This window comes from Cherax quadricarinatus, chromosome 59 (genome assembly GCF_038502225.1).
Source record: "Cherax quadricarinatus isolate ZL_2023a chromosome 59, ASM3850222v1, whole genome shotgun sequence".
Classification (NCBI taxonomy): Eukaryota; Metazoa; Arthropoda; class Malacostraca; order Decapoda; family Parastacidae; genus Cherax; species Cherax quadricarinatus.
The window spans coordinates 15,065,565-15,084,935 of NC_091350.1; the positions used below are offsets into that span (position 1 = coordinate 15,065,565).

General features: G+C 38.9%; 1 protein-coding gene across 1 annotated transcript in view; it reads right to left on the minus strand.

Moving 5' to 3' along the window:
- Positions 1 to 19,371, minus strand: part of ABCB7 (ATP binding cassette subfamily B member 7) — a 178,017-nt gene that overhangs the window by 55,502 nt on the left and 103,144 nt on the right. Inside the window, exon 4 of the mRNA XM_070097822.1 lies at positions 5,960 to 6,136. Within this exon, the coding sequence (XP_069953923.1) occupies positions 5,960 to 6,136 (177 nt within the window). The remainder of the gene's footprint in view (positions 1 to 5,959; positions 6,137 to 19,371) is intronic.

The window sequence follows — 19,371 nt, forward strand, 5'->3', positions numbered from 1 at the left end:
ACCGTCCTGCCAAGTGTGTGTGAAACCAAAACCTGTAACTGTTTTACATGGTACGATTGCTGGTGTCTTTTTTTCTGTCTCATAAATATGCTGGATAACAGGTATATCTTGCTACTTCTACTTACACTTAGGTCCTACTACAAAGGCATGCACATGCCTATATATATACACACACATCTAGGTTTTTTCTAGGTAGTAGGTTGGTAAACAGCAACCGCCCAAGAAGGTACTACCATCCTGCCAAGTGAGTGTAAAATGAAAGCCTGTAATTGTTTTACATGATGGTAGGATTGCTGGTGTCCATTTTTCTGTCTCATAAACATGCAAGATTTCAGGTATGTCTTGCTTCTTCTACTTACACTTAAGTCACACTGCACATACATGTACAAGGATATATATATACATACCCCTCTGGGTTTTCTTCTATTTTCTTTCTAGTTCTTGTTCTTGTCTATTTCCTCTTATCTCCATGGGGAAATGGAACAGAATTCTTCCTCTGTAAGCCATGCATGTTGTAAGAGGCGTCTAAAATGCCGGGAGCAAAGGCCTAGTAACCCCTTCTCCTGTATAAATTACTAAATTTAAAAAGAGAAACTTTCGTTTTTTTTTTTGGGCCACCCTGCCTTGGTGGGATACGGCCAGTCTGTTAAAAAAAAAAATCTAGGATTTTCTTTTTTCTTAACAGCTCTTGTTCTTCTTTATTTCCTCTATTCTCCATTGGGAAGTGGAAAAGAATCTTTTCCTCTTTAAGCCATGTGTGTCATATGAGGTGACTACAATGAGGGGAGCAATGGGCTAGTAACCCCTTCTCCTGTATATATTACTAAAAAAAAGAGAAGGAATACTTTACAAAACTGGGATGCTTGAATGTGCGTGGATGTAGTGCGGATGATAAGAGAGAGACGATTGCTGATGCTATGAATGAAAAGAAGTTAGACGTCCTGGCCCTAAGTGAAACAAAGCTGAAGGGGTTAGGGGAGCTTCAGTGGGGAAAAATAAATGGGATTAGGTTAGGCATATCTGAGAGAGTTAGAGCAAAGGAAGGGGTAGCAATAATGATAAAGGATCAGTTATAGAAGGAGAAGAGGGAATATAAATGTATGAATTCAAGGATTATATGGATTAAAATAAGGGTCAGATGCAAAAACTGGGTTATAGTAAGCATGTATGCACCTGGACAAGAGAGGAGTGTAGAGGAGAGACAGAGATTTCGGGAGATGTTAAGCGAATGTAGAGGAACTTGTGAACCAAGTGAGAGAGCAATTGTGGTAGAGGACCTAAATGATAAAGTAGAAGAAACATTTAGAGAGGGTGTGATAGGTAAATTTGGGGTACCAGGTATAAAGGATAATGGGAGCCCTTTGACTGGACTTTGTATAGAACGGGGTTTAGCTATAGGTAACATATATTTTAAGAAAAAGAGGATAAATAAGTATACAAGATATGATGTAGGGCATAATGACAGTAGTTTGTTGGACTACGTATTTGTAGATATAAGACTGTTGAGTACATTTCAGGATGTACATGTTTATAGAGGGGCCACAGCTATTGATATAACTGTGGTCACTTTTTAGTTGTAGCTATAGTGAGAGTAAAAGGTAGATGGGATACAAGGTAAACAGAAGCAGCAAGTAAGAGAGAGGTGAAGGTTTATAAACTAAAAGAGGAGGCAGTTAAGGTAAAATATAAACAACTGTTGGAGGATAGATGGGCTAGTAAGAGTATAGGCAATAGGGTCGAAGATGTATGAGGTAGGTTTAAGAATGTAGTGTTAAAGTGTTCAGCAGAAGTTTGTGGTTACAGGATAGTGGGTGCGGGAGGGAAGAAGAGCGACTGGTGGAAACATAGTAAAAAGGGAGAAAAAGTAAGCATATAAGAGGTTTTTACAAAGTAGAAGTGATGCAAGGAGGAAGAGTATATGGAGAGAAAAAGAGAGGTTAAGAGAGTGGTGAAGTAATGTAAAAAGAGAGCAAATGAGAGTGGGTGAGATATTATCAACAAATTTTGTTGAAAATAAGAAAAAGTTTTGGAGTGAGATTAACAAGTTAAGGAAGCCTAGGGAAATGATTGGATTTGACAGTTAAAAATAGGAGAGGAGAGTTATTAAATGGAGAGTTAGAGGTATCGGGAAAATGGAGGGAATATTCTGAGGAATTGTTAAATGCTGATGATGATAGGGAGGCTGTGATTTCGTGTGTATGGCAAGGAGGAATAACATCTTGTAGGAGTGAGGAGGAGCCAGTTGTAAGTGTGGGGGAAGTTCGTGAGGCAGCGGGTAGAATGAAAGGGGGTAAGGCAGCTGGGACTGATGGGATAAAGACAGAAATGTTAAAAGCAGGTGGGGATACAGTTTTGTAGTAGTTAGTGCTATGATTTAATAAATGTATAGAAGAGGGTAAGGTAACTAGGGATTGGTAGAGAGCATGCATAGTTTTTTTTGTATAAAGGCAAAGGGGACAAAAGAGAGTGCAAAAATAAAAAGGGAATAAGTCTGTTGAGTATACCTGGTGAAGTGTATGGTCAAGTTATTATGGAAAGAATTAAGAGTAAGACAGAGTAGGATAGCTGATGAACAAGGAGGTTTTAGGAAAGGTAGGGGGTGTGTAGACCAAGTGTTTACAGTGAAATATATAGGTGAACAGTATTTAGATAAGGGTAAAGAGGTTTTTGTGGCATTTATTGATTTGGAAAAGGCGTATGACAGGGTGGATAAGGGGGCAATGTGGCAGATGTTGCAGGTGTATGGAATAAAAGGTAAGTCACTGAAAGGAGTGAAGAGTTTTTGTGTGTATAGTGAGGTTCAGGTTAGAGTATGTAGGAGAGAGGGAGATTATTTCCAAGTAAAAGTAGGCCTTAGACAAGGATGTGTGATGTCACCTTCGTTATTCAATATATTTATAGATGGCGTGGTAAGAGTAGTGAATGCACGGGTGTTGAAAAGAGGTGTGGGGTTAAAAGATAAAGAACCTAACACAAAGTGAGAGTTGTCACAGTTGCTCTTTGCTGATGAAACTGTGCTTTTGGGAGATTCGGAATAGAAGTTGCAGAGGTTGGTGGATGAGTTTGGTAGGGTATGTAAAAGAAGAAGAAAATTAAAAGTGAATATAGGAAAGAGTAAGGTGATGAGGATAACAAAAAAATTAGGTGATGAAAGATTTGATATCAGATTGGAGGGGGAGAGTATGGAGGTGGTGAATGTATTCAGATATTTGAGAATGGACATGTCAGCAGATGGGTCTATGAAAGGATGAGGCGAATCACAGAACTGATGATGGGAAAAGGGTGAGTGGTACACTAAGGAGTCTGTGGAGGCAAAGAACTTTGTTTGTGGAAGCAAAGAGGGGAATGTATGAGAGTATAGTTATACCAACACTCTTATATGGGTGTGAAGCATGGGTGGTGAATGCTCCAACAAGGAGAAGCCTGCAGGCAGTGGAGATGTCATGTCGGAGGGCAATGTGTGGTGTGAATATAATGCAGAGAATTCGTACTTTGGAAATTAGGTGGAGGTGCGGGATTTTCAAGAGGGCCGAGGGGGGTTGTTGAGGTGGCTCAGACAAGTAGAGAGGATGGAATGAAATAGAATGATTGCAAGAGTGTATAAATCTGTAGTGGAGGGAAGGCGAGGTAGGGGTCAGCCTAGGAAAGGTTGAGGGGAGAGGGTAAAGGAGATTTTGCATGCGAGGGGCATGGACTTCCAGCAAGCAAGCGTGAGCGTATTTGATAGGAGTGAATGGAGATAAATGGTTTTTAGGACTTAACATGCTGTTGGAGTGTGAGAAAGGTAACATTTATGAAGGGATTCAGGGAAACTGGCAGGCTGGACTTGAGTCCTAGAGCTGTGAAGTACAGTGTCTGCACTCTGGAGGAGGGGTGTTAATGTTGCAGTTTTATAACTGTAGTGTAAGCACACCTCTGGCAAGACAGTGATGGAGTGAATGATGATGAAAGTTTTCCTTTTCTGGGCCACCCTGCCTTGGTGACAAGCAACCAATGTGTTAATAAATAAATAAAATATACTGAAGGTAACTTTCTCCCCACAAATGGGAAGAAATCAGAATGGGGGCACGTCACAAGCGGTGTTCCACAGGGCGTGTGGGCCCCTTGTTGTTCACAATTTACATAAACGACATAGATGAGGGAATAAATAGCGACATAAGCAAATTTGCTGACACCAAAATAGGCCATCCAATTCATTCTAATGAGGACATTAGAGCACTCCAGGATGATTTGAATAGACTGATGAAGTGGTCGGAGAAGTGGCAGATGCAGTTTAATATAGGCAAATGCAAAGTTCTAAATGTTGGACAGGAAAATAACCATGCTGCATATAAACTAAATAATGTAGATCTTAATTTTACTGATTGCAAAAAGGATTTAGGAGTTCTGGTAGGCAGTAATCTGAAACCAAGACAACAGTGTGTAAGTGTTTGCAACAAAGCTGACAGTATCCTTGGCTTCATATCAAGAAGTATAAATAATAGATGTCCTCAGGTTTTTCTTCAACTCTATACATCTTTGGTTAGGCCTCATTTAGATTATGCTGCACAGTTCTGGTCACCGTATTACAGAATGGATACAAATGCACTGGAAAACGTACAAAGGAGGATGACAAAGTTGATCCCATGTATCAGAAATCTTCCCGATGAGGATAGACTGAGGGCCCTGAATCTGCACTCTCTAGAAAGGCATAGAATTAGGGAGGATATGACTGAGATGTATAAATGGAAAACAGGAATAAATGAAGGGGATGTAAAAAGTGTGCTAAAAATATTTAGCCTAGACAGGACTCGCAGCAATGGCTTTAAGTTGGAGAAATTCAGATTCAGGAAGGATATAGGAAAGCACTGGTTTGGTAATAGAGTTGTGGATGAGTGGAATAAACTCCCGAGTACCGTCATAGAGGCTAAGACGTTACATAGTTTTAAAAATAGGTTAGATAAGTACACGAGTGAGTGTGGGTGGGTGCGAGTTGGACCTGACTAGCTTGTGCTACTAGGTCAGACGCCATGCTCCTTCCTTAAGTGAACATGACCTGACCTAACTAGGTTAAGGCATTGACCAGTAGGCCTCCTGCAGTGCTCCTTCTTTCTTATGTTCTTAGAGTAAGGTGAACCAGGTTACAGAGAGGAGAAAGAAGGGTGTCACCCACCCATTCCTCAATAAGTTCACCCAGGAACACCAGTAACTGTAAAAACCATGAAGGCAGAAATGCCTAAACAGTGGACAAACTGCTAAAATGTTCCACAGTCAGCAGCATACCACAAACTATACAGGGAGGGAGGCAGAAGCACACACAAACAGATGGCTATGGATGAGATGCTGCTGCCTGATCCTCAACTGACAGCTTCATCTCAAAATGATGATTCCTGTTGAAGGAGGAAGGCCAAACACCTAAGTCCTGTTGAACCCTGAATAACTTATGCCTAGTATGTTGGACCCACTGGACATACAACTGCCCAAGGACGCACCTAGGAATATGGCCTATAAAGTCACTAAGGAAAAGTCTACAGAGTGGCTAACAGCAGCAGCCCCTGTCTCGGTATGCATGTGCTCATTTCCTAGTACATCAACATGGCCCAAACACCAACAGAACTCTATATCCTCATGCCATGCATGGAGATGAGCTAACCACTCCTGAATCTTCTGGACTACAGTCTGAACAGAAACATGTTGGGCTACGGCAGACAGCACACTGGGACTCTGAGTACAGAGAACCGACCAAGAACCAACTATGCCAGCTATCAAGACAAGAGCATTGCATCGAGCTCCACACAATAAAAGTCCTCACAAGTGAACACAGCAAAGTAAACACAACCTTTGCTCTCTGACCTGTCAGTTGCTGCTTTACATGCAAGGGAGAGGAAATTCTACTCATTTAGGCAACTTAGTTGTAAAAATAAACTTCATTTACAGCACTCTTCTATCTCTGCAGCAATGTACTTTACTTATTACCAACCTTAACAGTCTCATAGTTGATGAGAGAATCAATAGCTTTGTTTCCAGCTTCATTCTCAGCTTTATTCATCTTTATTCGAAATTTTGTACGCCACTGAGTGATACCCAAGGTGAATGCTGCGTATGTTGCGATGGACAATACGGTCACACCAGCAAATTCAAAACCACATTTATATGCCTGAAAAGTAAGCAGTAAAATTTGAAAATACAAAATAAAATTAACCAAATTATGTATCACATGTTTTTTATTCACTTCCTCACTATATACAAATAAAAGATAAATGGATTAATTCCATTTTTCAGAAAAGTATACCAGTTATGCTTCATTAGTTGAGTGTTATCTACAAAGATAAAAGAAAATTCTAGTGCAATGTGTGCAAGACTATGTTAAAAAAGTATTTTGGAGAGAATATGCCTGCAATGTGAAGAATGCTAAGCTACACAAGCATCTGCAGCTTTTTTGTTCTAACGACCCTGCTGTATCCCATCAAGGCAGGGCGACCTAAATAGAAAAACAAAAGTTTCTCTCTTCAAATTTAGTGATTTATACAGGAGAAGGGGTTACTAGCCCCTTGTTCCCAGCATTTCAGTTGTCTTACGACATATATGGCTTACAGAGGAAGAATTCTTTTCTACTTTCCCATGAATAATGTACAGTGGACCCCCGGTTATCGGCCGGTTCAGTTATCAGCCAACTCGGTTATCAGCCGTTTTTTTGGCGCCCAGTTATCGGCTGTTAATTTGGTTATCGGCCACTTGGGAGGCATCCATCCGCCGGCTGGGGCTGCATGCGAGTCAGTTTGGCCTTGTCTCTGGGCGAGTGAGGAAGCTTCTGCTCATTCATCCCAACATTTTGCTATAGTCCATTGTTTTTTATGGTTATTGATCGAGTACAACTGGAAAATAAGCAACCATGGGCCCAAAGAAACACGTTACAACTATATGAAAACATGCAATGTTTATATGCGATGTATATTTAATAATAATCACTGGTACATTAAATGTCTTATTTTACGTTAATACAGTATAGACATTTTCATTAATCCATCTATTATATCTTCTTCAAAATTATGTAAGAAACATGTTACATAGCATATAAACATGAAATGTTTATTATATGCAATGTATATTTAATAATCACTCTTTGCCACATTAAATGTTTTATTTTACATTAATATAGACATTTTCATTAATCCATCTATGACATTTTCTTCAAAATTATGTAAGAAACATGTTACATAGCATATAAACATGCAATGTTCATTATATGCAAAGTATATTTAATAATCACTCTTTGCCACATTACATGTCTTATTTTACGTTAACCCTTTCAGGGTCCAGAGGCCAAATTTCAAAGTGTGCACTAGTGTCCAAGAATTTTCAAAAAGTAATTTTGTTATTTTTTCTTATGAAATGGTAGAGAATCTTTTTCTGAAAGTACATGTAATAAAACAAAAAATACGAAATTAGATGGAAAATTGATGAAATTATGCTCTTGCGAATTTTGATGTGTCAGCGATATTTATGCATCGGCGATTTTGACTACTGTCTCCCATTTTAGGCCAATTACTTTATTCCAGTCGACCAAATTCTTAGCTATTTCACTAGTATTACTTCTATTCTATTGAGTGAGCACAAGAAATTGCCAACTCAACTGTTTCAGCTACAAAATAAAGTGATTGGAAATTGGTAATTTGGCCCATTTAGTGCAAAGTTCAAAATATTCCAATTTCAAAACTGAGTCCAGAATAAACAATGCAGACATTCCTGGCACTAAACTAGCATTTCCTCTGTTCATTAGTTATGTTTTCAGGCTTTACAAATGAATTCCATTTTTTATTTTTAATTCACATAATGAATTTTTATTCAAACCAAAAAATAGAAGATTTACTGTCATGCAATATTGTGATAATTGTATAAATAATATTAGCACATTTGTGAACGTATATTATACCCACCAGCTGGCATGTATTAGACTTGTGAGGTCATTTGTTTACTCTTGAACATTGGCAAAAATTTAACATTTCTGCTAATTTGAGCTCAGTTTCAAGCCATTTTCAGTACAAAAACCAATAAAAATCATCTCTACTTCTGTAATATATCTTGCATTCTATCAATTGAGACTAAGAAATCACAAATACAACTATAAAAACATATGAAAAAACACTGCATAGTTGCTGTTTTAATCGAAAATTATGGCTTCAGTTTTTTTCTCATTATGCACTGTGTGCTGCAGGATTTGTTTTATGTGGTGCACACATACAACATAGATGTATTCTCTCATATCTATGCCCAAATTTACCGCTCACAGCTTATCAGAGTGAGCTAAGCTCATGGCGTAGATCTACAGTTTGGACCCTCAATGTAAAGTCGTAGATCTACGGCACAGACTCTGAAAGGGTTAATATAGACATTTTCATTAATCCATCTATGATATTTTCTTCAAAATTATACAAGAAACACGTTACATATCATGTAGCATATAAACATAGCATATGAACATGCAATGTTCATATGTTATCGAGTGGAGTGTGGGATGGAGAGTAAACATTACGTTTTCTCTGATGCAGCACAAGAGAAAACTGTGAATCTGACGACTGGTGCAGTAACCGCCCTCGTATGCATTTGTTTACAATTCTTGGCATGAATTATTCATTACTTCTCCCTTTGTTTATGATGGCATCTCAAGGCAGTTGTTAGAAATGATTAAACTCAGTGAACATGGTAATAATATGGCTGTGTAGTGTAATAATATGGCTGTGTATTGTAATATAGATGTAGTGTAGCCAGGGAAGGGGGGGCACTTTTGTGTACTGTATCTGCATCCACTGCTACCTACAGTGACTTCCTACAAATAAATACAGTGGACCCCCGACTTACGATATTAACCCTTTGAGGGTCGACAGGCCCTCTCCGAAACTCGTTCTCAGGGTCGGCCAAATTTAAAAAAAAAAAAAATTATTTTCTCTTATGAAAAGATAGAGAATCTTTTCCCGATCATAAGGACACTAAAAGTTTGAAATTTGATGGAAAACTTACGAAATTATGCTCTCGCAAAGTTAGCTGTCTCAGCGATGTTTACGCATCGGCGATTTTGCCCACTTTGAGCCCCATTTTCGGCCAATTCCACTGTATTAGTCGACAAAAAACATGAATATTTCGCTAGAACTCCATTTTTTCTATCGAATGGGTGCAAGAAACCACCCATTTATGAAAATGAACTATCCAGTACAGTGGTCAGAATTTAACAATTTTGCCAATTTCACACAAATTTCAAAAGATGCCAATTTCCGAATAGGGTCCAGAATAAACAAGAAAGACATTCCTGGCACTAAAATGACATTTCCTCTGGTCATTAGTCACGTCTCAAGGCCCCTCTTATATTCTTTTCCTTTCCACTTTGAATTTTTATTCTCACAAAAAATATAAGATTTACTGTTATGCAGATTACTGCATTAGTGTAAAAAATGGTATAAATATTATTGGTGCACTTGTGAAAGAATATTAGACTCACCAGTTGACGTGTACTGCACGCTTAGCACGATTTGTTTACTTTTGAAATTTGGTAAAAATCGAACATTTCTGCTACTTTGAGCTCAATTTCAAGGTACCTTTCATTGTAAAACCAGTCAAAATCATCTCAATTTCTGTAATATGTCTTCCATTCTATAAAATGAGACCAAGAAAACTAGAATACAACAATAAATACCATACGAAAATACAGTGCAAAGTCGCTGTTTTATTCCAAAAAAATGGTCAAAGTTTTTTTTTCTCATTATGCACTGTTTGCTGCAGGATTTTTTTTAGACTGTGCACACTGACCACATAGACCCATTCTTTCATATGAAGACCTACCAGCTTTCTCCCACTAGATTTGAGGGCGCTAGAATTTAGGCGTACTAGTACGTCAAAAACCCTGGGTCGTAAGCCGTACTAGTACGTCCGAAACCCTCAAAGGGTTAATTCATTCCAGAAGTCTGTTTGGGTGCCGTTACCGAACGAATTTGTTCCCATAAGGAATATTGTAAATTAGATTAGTCTGTTTCAGACCCCCAAAAATACACTTACAAAAGCACTTACAAAAATACACTTACATAATTGTTCGAGCTGGGAGCTGATCGTAAGTCGGGGGTCCACTGTACTACTCACCTCTTGCCCTACATTAATACTACAAATATTTTAAGGTTAGTAATGAATGTACTGTAGCAGTAAATGACAGATTAAAGAGGTGTGTGCAATGTGGACCAGGGTGCAAGCTTTTGTAGAGAAACACCACCCTGACCAAGCTGAAACAAGCCATATCTGCAACATGTTCAGTGACAAAACCCTGTCCCACTTCAGGGAAATCTTAGAGAGATGCCAGAAACAGACTTCTATGGACAGATTTGTTGTGAGGCAGGGGTCCAGTGACTCTCAAGCTGATCCTAGTGGCATTAAAAGACAAAGAAGGAAAGTAACCCCAGAGAAGGCTTTGCTACCTAAAGTCTTTATGGAGGGGGATTTCCCTTCCAAACACTAACTCCTCCCTCTTTCCTCTTCCCTATCTTTCAGAAGCCAGCATTAGCCTTCAATAAAGGTATGTAAAACTTACATAATTGTTAAAAAAATTATTTTTTTTTGTGTGAATATTTTCATCTGGAACAGATTAATTGTGCTTCCATTAATTCTTATGGGAAATATTAACTTGGTCTTCAGCCATTTCAGCTATCGGCCGACCTTCTGGAACGGATTACGGCCGATAACCGAGGGTCCACTGTATGTACAGCAGAGCCTCGCTTTATGGCATTTCACCTTATGGCATTCTGCTAATACAGACATTTCAAATTATGACCAAAACTCGCTATATGGCTCCCCCCCCCACCAACTTTCTAATACGGTCACCGTGCCCCACCCGGTTTGTTTACATTCTCTGTGAGCTCCGTGACCACAGCGTCTCTCCATTATGTCTAGAAACTTTCCAAAATTTCAAGTGTTTTAAAGTTTTCACTTTTTTTTTTAACAAGTCGGCCGTCTCCCACCGAGGCAGGGTGACCCAAAAAGAAAGAAAATCCCCAAAAAGAAAATACTTTCATCATCATTCAACACTTTCACCACACTCACACATAATCACTGTTTTTGCAGAGGTGCTCAGAACACAACAGTTTAGAAGCATATACGTATAAAGATACACAACATATCCCTCCAAACTGCCAATATCCCAAACCCCTCCTTTAAAGTGCAGGAATTGTACTTCCCATTTCCAGGACTCAAGTCCGACTATATGAAAATAACCGGTTTCCCTGAATCCCTTCACTAAATATTACCCTGCTCACACTCCAACAGATCGTCAGGTCCCAAGTACCATTCGTCTCCATTCACTCCTATCTAACACGCTCACGCACGCTTGCTGGAAGTCCAAACCCCTCGCCCACAAAACCTCCTTTACCCCCTCTCTCCAACCCTTTCGAGGACGACCCCTACCCCGCCTTCCTTCCCCTATAGATTTATATGCTTTCCATGTCATTCTACTTTGATCCATTCTCTCTAAATGACCAAACCACCTCAACAACCCCTCTTCAGCCCTCTAATACTTTTATTAACTCCACACCTTTTCCTAATTTCCACACTCCGAATTTTCTGCATAATATTTACACCACACATTGCCCTTAGACAGGACATCTCCACTGCCTCCAACCGAACCCCTCCTTCAGAGTGCAGGCATTGTACTTCCCATTTCCAGTACTCAAGTCTGGCTATATAAAAATAACCGGTTTCTCTGAATCCCTTCACTAAATATTACCCTTCTCACACTCCAACAGCTCGTCAGGTCCTAAAAACCGTTTGTCTCCATTCACTCCTATCTAACACACTCGTGCATGCATGCTGGAAGTCCAAGCCCCTCCCCCACAAAACCTCCTTTACCCCCTCCCTCCAACCTTTTCAAGGACAACCCCTACCCTGCCTTCCTTCCCCTACAGATTTATATGCTCTCCCTGTCATTCTACTTTGATCCATTCTCTCTAAATGACCAAACCCCCTCAACAACCCCTCTTCAGCCCTCTGACTAATACTTTTATTAACTCCACACCTTCTCCTAATTTCCACACTCCGAAATCTCTGTATAATATTTACACCACACGTTGCCCGTAGACAGGACATCTCCACTGCCTCCAATTGCCTCCTCGCTGCAGCATTTACAACCCAAACTTCACACCCATATAGGAGTGTTGGTACCACTATACTTTCATACATTCCTTCAAAGCCTCCACAGATAATGTTTTTTGTCTCCACATATACCTCAATGCACCACTCACCATTTTTCCTTCATCAATTCTATGGTTAACCTCATCCTTCATAAATCCATCTGCTGACACGTCAACTCCCAAATATCCGAAAACATTCACTTCTTCCATACTCCTCCTCCCCAATTTGATATCCAATTTTTCTTTATCTAAATCATTTGATACCCTCATCACCTTACTTTTTTCTATGTTCACTTTCAACTTTCTACCTTTACACACTCTCTCAAACTCGTCCACTAACCTTTGCAATTTTTCTTTAGAATCTCCTATAAGCACAGTATAATCAGCAAAAATTAAGTATCAATTCCCATTTTGTATTTGATTCCCCATAATTTAATCCCACCCTTCTCCCCAACACCCTAGCATTTACTTCTTTTACAACCTCATCTATAAATATATTAAACAACCATGGTGACATTACACATCCCTGTCTAAGACCCACCTTTACCGAGAAGTAGTCTCCCTCTTTTCTACACACCCTAACCTGAGCCTCACTATCCTCATAAAAACTCTTTACAGCATTTAGCAACTTACTACCTATTCCATATACTTGCAACATCTGCCACATTGCTCCCCTATCCACTATCATATGCCTTTTCTAAATCCATAAATGCAATGAAAATTTCCCTACATTTATCTAAATACTGTTCACATATATGCTTCAATGTAAACACTTGATCTACACATCCCCTACCCACTCTAAAACCTCCTTGCTTATCTGCAATCCTGCATTCTGTCTTACCCCTAATTCTTTCAATAATAACCCTACCATACACTTTTCCTGGTATACTCGGTTAACTTATCCCTCTATAATTTTCACAATCTCTTTTGTCCCCCTTCCCTTTATATAAAGGAATTATACATGCTCTCTGCCAATCCCTAGGTACCTTCCCCTCTTTCATACATTTATTAAACAAAAATACCAACCACTCCAACACTATATCCCGCACCCCTACTTTTAACATTTCTGTCATGATCCCGTCAGTTCCAGCTGCTTTACCCCCTTTCATTCTACGTAATGCACCACGCACCTCCCCCACACTCACATCCTGCTCATCTTCACTCCTAAAATATGGTATAACTCCCTGGCCAGTGCACGAAATTACCGCCTCCCTTTCTTTGTCGACATTTAAAAGTTCCTCAAAATATTCCAGCCATCTACCCAATACCTCCAGCTCCCCATCTACTAACTCCTCTACTCTGTTTTTAATTGACAAATCCATTCTTTCCCAAGGCTTTCTTAACTTGTTTATCCCCAAAAATTTTTCTTATTTTCCTCAAAATTTCTTGACAGTGCCTCTTCCACTCTATCATCTGCTCTCCTTTTACACTCTCTCACCACTCTCTTCACCTTTCTTTTACTCTCCATATACTCTGCTCTTCTTATAACACTTCTGCTTTCTAAAAACTTCTCATAAGCTACCTTTTTCTCTTTTATCATACCCTTTACTTCATCATTCCACCAATCACTCCTCTTTCCTCCTGCACCCACCCTCCTATAGCCACAAACTTCTGCCCCACATTCTAATACTGCATTTTTAAAACTATTCCGATCCTCTTCAACCCCACCCCCACTACTCATACTTACACTAGCCCACCTTTCTGCAAACAGTTGCTTATATCTCACCCTAACTTCTTCCTCCCTTAGTTTATACACTTTCACCTCTCTCTCTTACTTCTTGTTGCCAGTTTCCTTTTGTCCCATCTACCTCTTACTCTAACTGTAGCTACAACTAAATAATGATCCGATATATCAGTTGCCCCTCTATAAACATGTACATCCTGAAGCCTACCCATCAACCTTTTATCCACCAATATATAATCAAACAAACTACTTTCATTACATGCTATATCATACCTTGTATATTTATTTATCCTTTTTTTTTCATAAAATATGTATTACTTATTACCAAATTTCTTTCTACACATAGCTCAATTAAAGGCTCCCTATTTTCATTTACCTCTGGCACCCCAAATTTACCTACTACTCCCTCCACAACATTTTTACCCACTTTAGCATTGAAATCCCCAACCAAAAGTACTCTCACACTTGGTTCAAAACTCCCCACACACTCACTCAACATTTCCCAAAACCTCTCTCTCTCCTCTACACTTCTCTCTTCTCCAGGTGCATATATGCTTACTATAACCCACTTTTCACATCCAACCTTGATTTTACTCGACATAATCTTTGAATTTATACATTTATACTCCCTCTTTTCCTGCCATAGCTTATCCTTCAACATTACTGCTTACTACTCCTTTAGCTCTAACTCTATTTGAAACCCCTGATCTAATCCCATTTACTTCTCTCCACTGAAACTTTCCCACCCCCTTCAAATTTGTTTCACTTAAAGCCAGGACATCCAGCTTCTTCTCATTCATAACATCCACAATCATCTCTTTCTTACCATTCACACAACATACACGCACATTCAGACATCCCACTTTGACAATTTTCTTCTTCTTTTTAGTAATCTGTACGGGAAAAGGGGTTACTAGGCCATTGTTCCCGGCATTTTAGTTGATTTTTACAACACGCATGGCTTACAGAGGAAAGATTCTTATTCCGCTTCCCCATGGATATAAAAGGAAAAGTAATAAGACCAAGAACTATCAAGATAAAATCAAAGAAAATTACTTTTTTTTTTCAACAAACTGGCCGTATCCCACCAAGGCCAAGTTTCTCTTTTTAAATTTAGTAATTTATACAGGAGAAGGGGTTACTAGCCCCTTGCTCCCAGCATTTTAGTCGCCTCTTACAACAAGCATGGCTTACGGAGGAAGAATTCTGTTCCACTTCCCCATGCTGATAAGAGGAAATAAACAAGAACAAGAACTAGAAAGAAAATAGAAGAAAACTCTGAGGGGTGTGTATATATATGCTTGTACATGTATGTGAAGTGTGACCTAAGTGTAAGTAAAAGTAACAAGACGTACCTGAAATCTTGCATGTTTAAGAGACAGAAATGAGACACCAGCAATCCTACCATCATGTAAAACAATTACAGGATTCCGTTTTACATTCACTTGGCAGGACGGTAGTACCTCCCTTGGCAGTTGCTGTCTACCAACCTACTACCTACCTGTACCTAAATAAACTTACACACTGTGTTGGCATGCAGGTACACATTAAAATCAATAAGTGTGTCTTACTGGTCTTGAGGACGCCATATTAACCTTTTGAGGGTCGAGACCCCTGATCGTAAACTCTTATTTCTTAGTATTTTATTTTTCTAGTAACTTTTATGGCCTGTGAGACCAATATAAGCCACATTTTGCATATATTCACTCGTTGTATGCCACACAATAACCGCACAAAATCTGTTGTCATTAAGTATATTGTTTATAAAACATGTTTACACAAACCAACAATAAAAAATGTTTACATATTACTATTTTTTTATCATATATATACACATATAGAGTCACTGTACACATTCCTAGAACTGCTACAGCTTCTGTAAGCTTGTAGTTGTGTGGGTGGACTTGTAAATATGCTGAGTCACCGGCATGGCTTGTGTCACAATGACGCATTATACCATCAGTCACTACCCTCACTGCCTTCCACAACACACATGCCTTCCTCCCCACAACCCACATGGAAATAAGTCACTGTCTGACTTGGGTTATCCTAGGTTAATGGTTGTCCTTCCTTCCTACCTACCTTCCCTCCTTCCTTCCTTCTTCCTTCCTTCCTTCTTCCTTCCTTTCTCTCGTCTCTTCCTTCCTTCTGGTTCCTTGGGCATTGTTTTCGGTCACAAACTCCTCAAAACAATGAAACTGATCTTCACTGACACTTCCATCTGTGTTAGAACTGTGACTTGGGAAAATGTGAGTCCCAATTTGCCAGGTAGTGAGGAGTTTCCTACCATGAGTCATGGTAAACAAGGTGTACTTAAATGGCACTCCCACAATGCAATGCGGATGCCCGGATTTTTTTCCTGAGCACACTCACCACGCAGACCCATTCTCTCACATGTAGGCCTACCAGCTTTCTCCCGCTCAATTCGATGGCACTAGAATTTACGTGTACAAGTACGGCACTGATCCTGGCTCACAAGCCGTACAAGTACGGCAGTGATCCTGAAAGGGTTAATAATAAGAATAATAATACGCAATAATAATCACTCTGAGGTGCATCGAATGTCATATACAGTGGAACCCCAGTTTTCGTCCTTAATCCGTTCCAGAAGGTTGGTCAAAATCCGAAATGGATGAAAATCGAAGTAATATTTCCCATAAGAAATAATGTAAATCCAATTTATCCATTCTAGACACCCAAAAATATTAACAAAAAATACATTGTATAGAGAATAACTATAGTTTTACATACAGAATACAATGAGAAATAAATATGACTAATTTTAATGGATAAATGAACATTTAAATCCCTTTATTGAAGACTCTTGTTGGCGTACGGAAGAAGGCGAGGAGGGGAGAGGGAGAAGAGGGCATTGTTTGGAAGGGAAATTCCTCCTCCATAAGGACTTCAGGTATCAAAGCCCTATCCAGGTTTACTTCCTTTTTTTGTCTTTTACTGGCACTAGGACCAGCTTGAGTGTCACTGGACATCTATATCACAAAACATCTGTCCAGAGAGCTCTGTTTCTGGCATCTCTTTAAGACTTGCCTAAAATGGGACAAGGCATTGTCAGTGAACATGTTGCAGACATGGCTTGCAACAGTTTTGTTAGGGTGATAATTCTCCACAAAACTTTGCACCTCACTCCACTTTGCACAAATGTCCTTAATCACTGAAGAAGGCACATTCTTCCCTCTTTTCCTCCTCCTTTGAAGCAATTTCCTCAGCTGCAATATGTTGCTGTTCCAGTTGAAGGTCTTGAAGCTCTTCAGTGGTTAGCTCTTCCCTGTAGTTCTCCACCAACTCCTCCACATCCTGGCCACTCACATCCAACCCCATAGACTTCCACAACAGGCACAGGGTCATCAGGGTCAGCCTCAAACCCTTCAAAATCCATCTCGAGGACACATTCAAGCCACAATTTTCTCCAACTTTGTTTGGCCCCATGGTGGCTTATTTTGCAGTCGCACTCAATAAACAAGCACAAAGAATATTGGAATATTACAAAATGTTTTGGATGAACGCACGGAGTATTGCTCACTGAACAAGTGACAGAGGCAGACTGAGTCACATACGTGTGAGCGGCTGAATCCCGGGCAGGCGGATGCATCTGACATGGATGATTTCCAAGCGGAAGTATGAAAACCAGGTTAAAATTTCACCCAAAAAAGTGGTTGAAATCTGAATTATACAATATCCACATCGGACAAAATCCAGGGTTCCACTGTATTACATTAATATAAACATTTTCATTAATCCATCCATGTTTTTGAAAATTACAGTGGACCCCCAAGTTACATGATTAATCTATTCCAGAGTCTGCTGAATGGCGAAATTCATTAACCCCTTGATTGTCGCAACCCCAAATCCTGAGATGTCTCCTGGTGTCACAAAATTTAAAAAAAAAAAATTATCTTTTTCTTGTGAAATGAAACAGAATCTTTTCCCAATTGTAATAACACCAAAAGAACAAAATTTTATGGAAAACTGATGGAATTACGCTCTTGCGAAGTTAGCGGTCTCGGCGATATTTAAGAATCAGCGATTCACGCCCACTTTGAGCCCTATTTTCGGCTAATTCCATTGTTCCAGTCGATCAAACTCATAGATATTTCTTTAGAACTCCATTTTTTCTATTGATTAAGTACAAGAAACTGGCCATTTACTGATTTCAACTACCCAATAACGTGGTCAGAAATTTGCAATTTGGCCAATTTCACGAAAATTAAAATATATGACAATTTCAAAATAGAATCCAGAATGAACAATGCAGACATTCCTGGCTCTAAAATAACACTTTCTTTGTTCATCAGTCATGTCTCCAGGCCCCTCTGATATTACTCTTGCTTTCTATTTTGAATTTTTATTCAAACAAAAAATAGAAGATTTACTGTTATGCAGACTACTGCAATATTGTAATATTTGTATAAATAATGTCAACCCATTCATGACTGCATATTAGAATGGCTACTTGGACATTTATTGGAAAATGGCATCATTTGTTCACTTTTGAACATTGGCAAAAATCAAACATTTCCCTTACTTTGAGCTCCATTTCAAGGTTCTTTTCATAGAAAAAACAATCAAAATCACCTCTATTTCTATAATATGTTTTCCATTCTATCAAATGAGACCAAGAAAATGAGAATATAACCATAAATACTATACGAAAATTGACCACAAAGTCGGCATTTTAATTAAAAAAAAAAACGGTCGGAGTTTTTTTTTCTCATTATGCACTGCATGCTGCAGGATTTTTTTTTATATGGTGCACACTGACCACACAGACCCATTCTCTCACATGTGGGCCTACCAGCTTTCTCCCGCTTGATTTGAAACCGCTAGAATTTACGAGTATAAATACATTAAAAACGGTGGCTCGTTAGACATATATATACGATCAAAACAGTCAAAGGGTTAACTGTGAAACCATTTTCCCCATAAGAAATAATGGAAATCCAATTAATTTGTTTCAGACACCTAAAAATATTAACAAAAACTTTTTTTTTAAAGATTAAATGTAGATTTATATACAGAAAACAATGACAAATAAATATAAAGCACTAATATAATGGATAAATGAGCATTTAACATCACACTTATCTTTACTGAAGACTCTTGTTGGTGTATGGCAGACAGGTAGGAGGTGAGAGGGAGGCGAGTTTATGCTTCAATATGACGTTAATATCATCTCTATGGCTTATTTATCTATCACAATTCATCTAATATGATATAATAAACAATATTAATAACAAAGAAACATGATATATACTCTAGAATTAATAAAATATGCCATTCCATATGTCACGAGCAGTGATGGTGTTGTTGCCGTTGGGTTTATAAGGGCAACTGAGAGAAGCCGTACATATTAGTGGTGGTGGAGGCTGCAGCAGAAGCCACCATCATTATTCACACAAACAATGTACGTAATTTATAAACAAGAGATATTTACACTCTACAAATAAGAAATTTTACACTTGCCTTGGAGGAGATGTTAGTTTAATTAGTTAGTTTGATGGAGGAGATGATGGCAGACGTTTAGGGTGG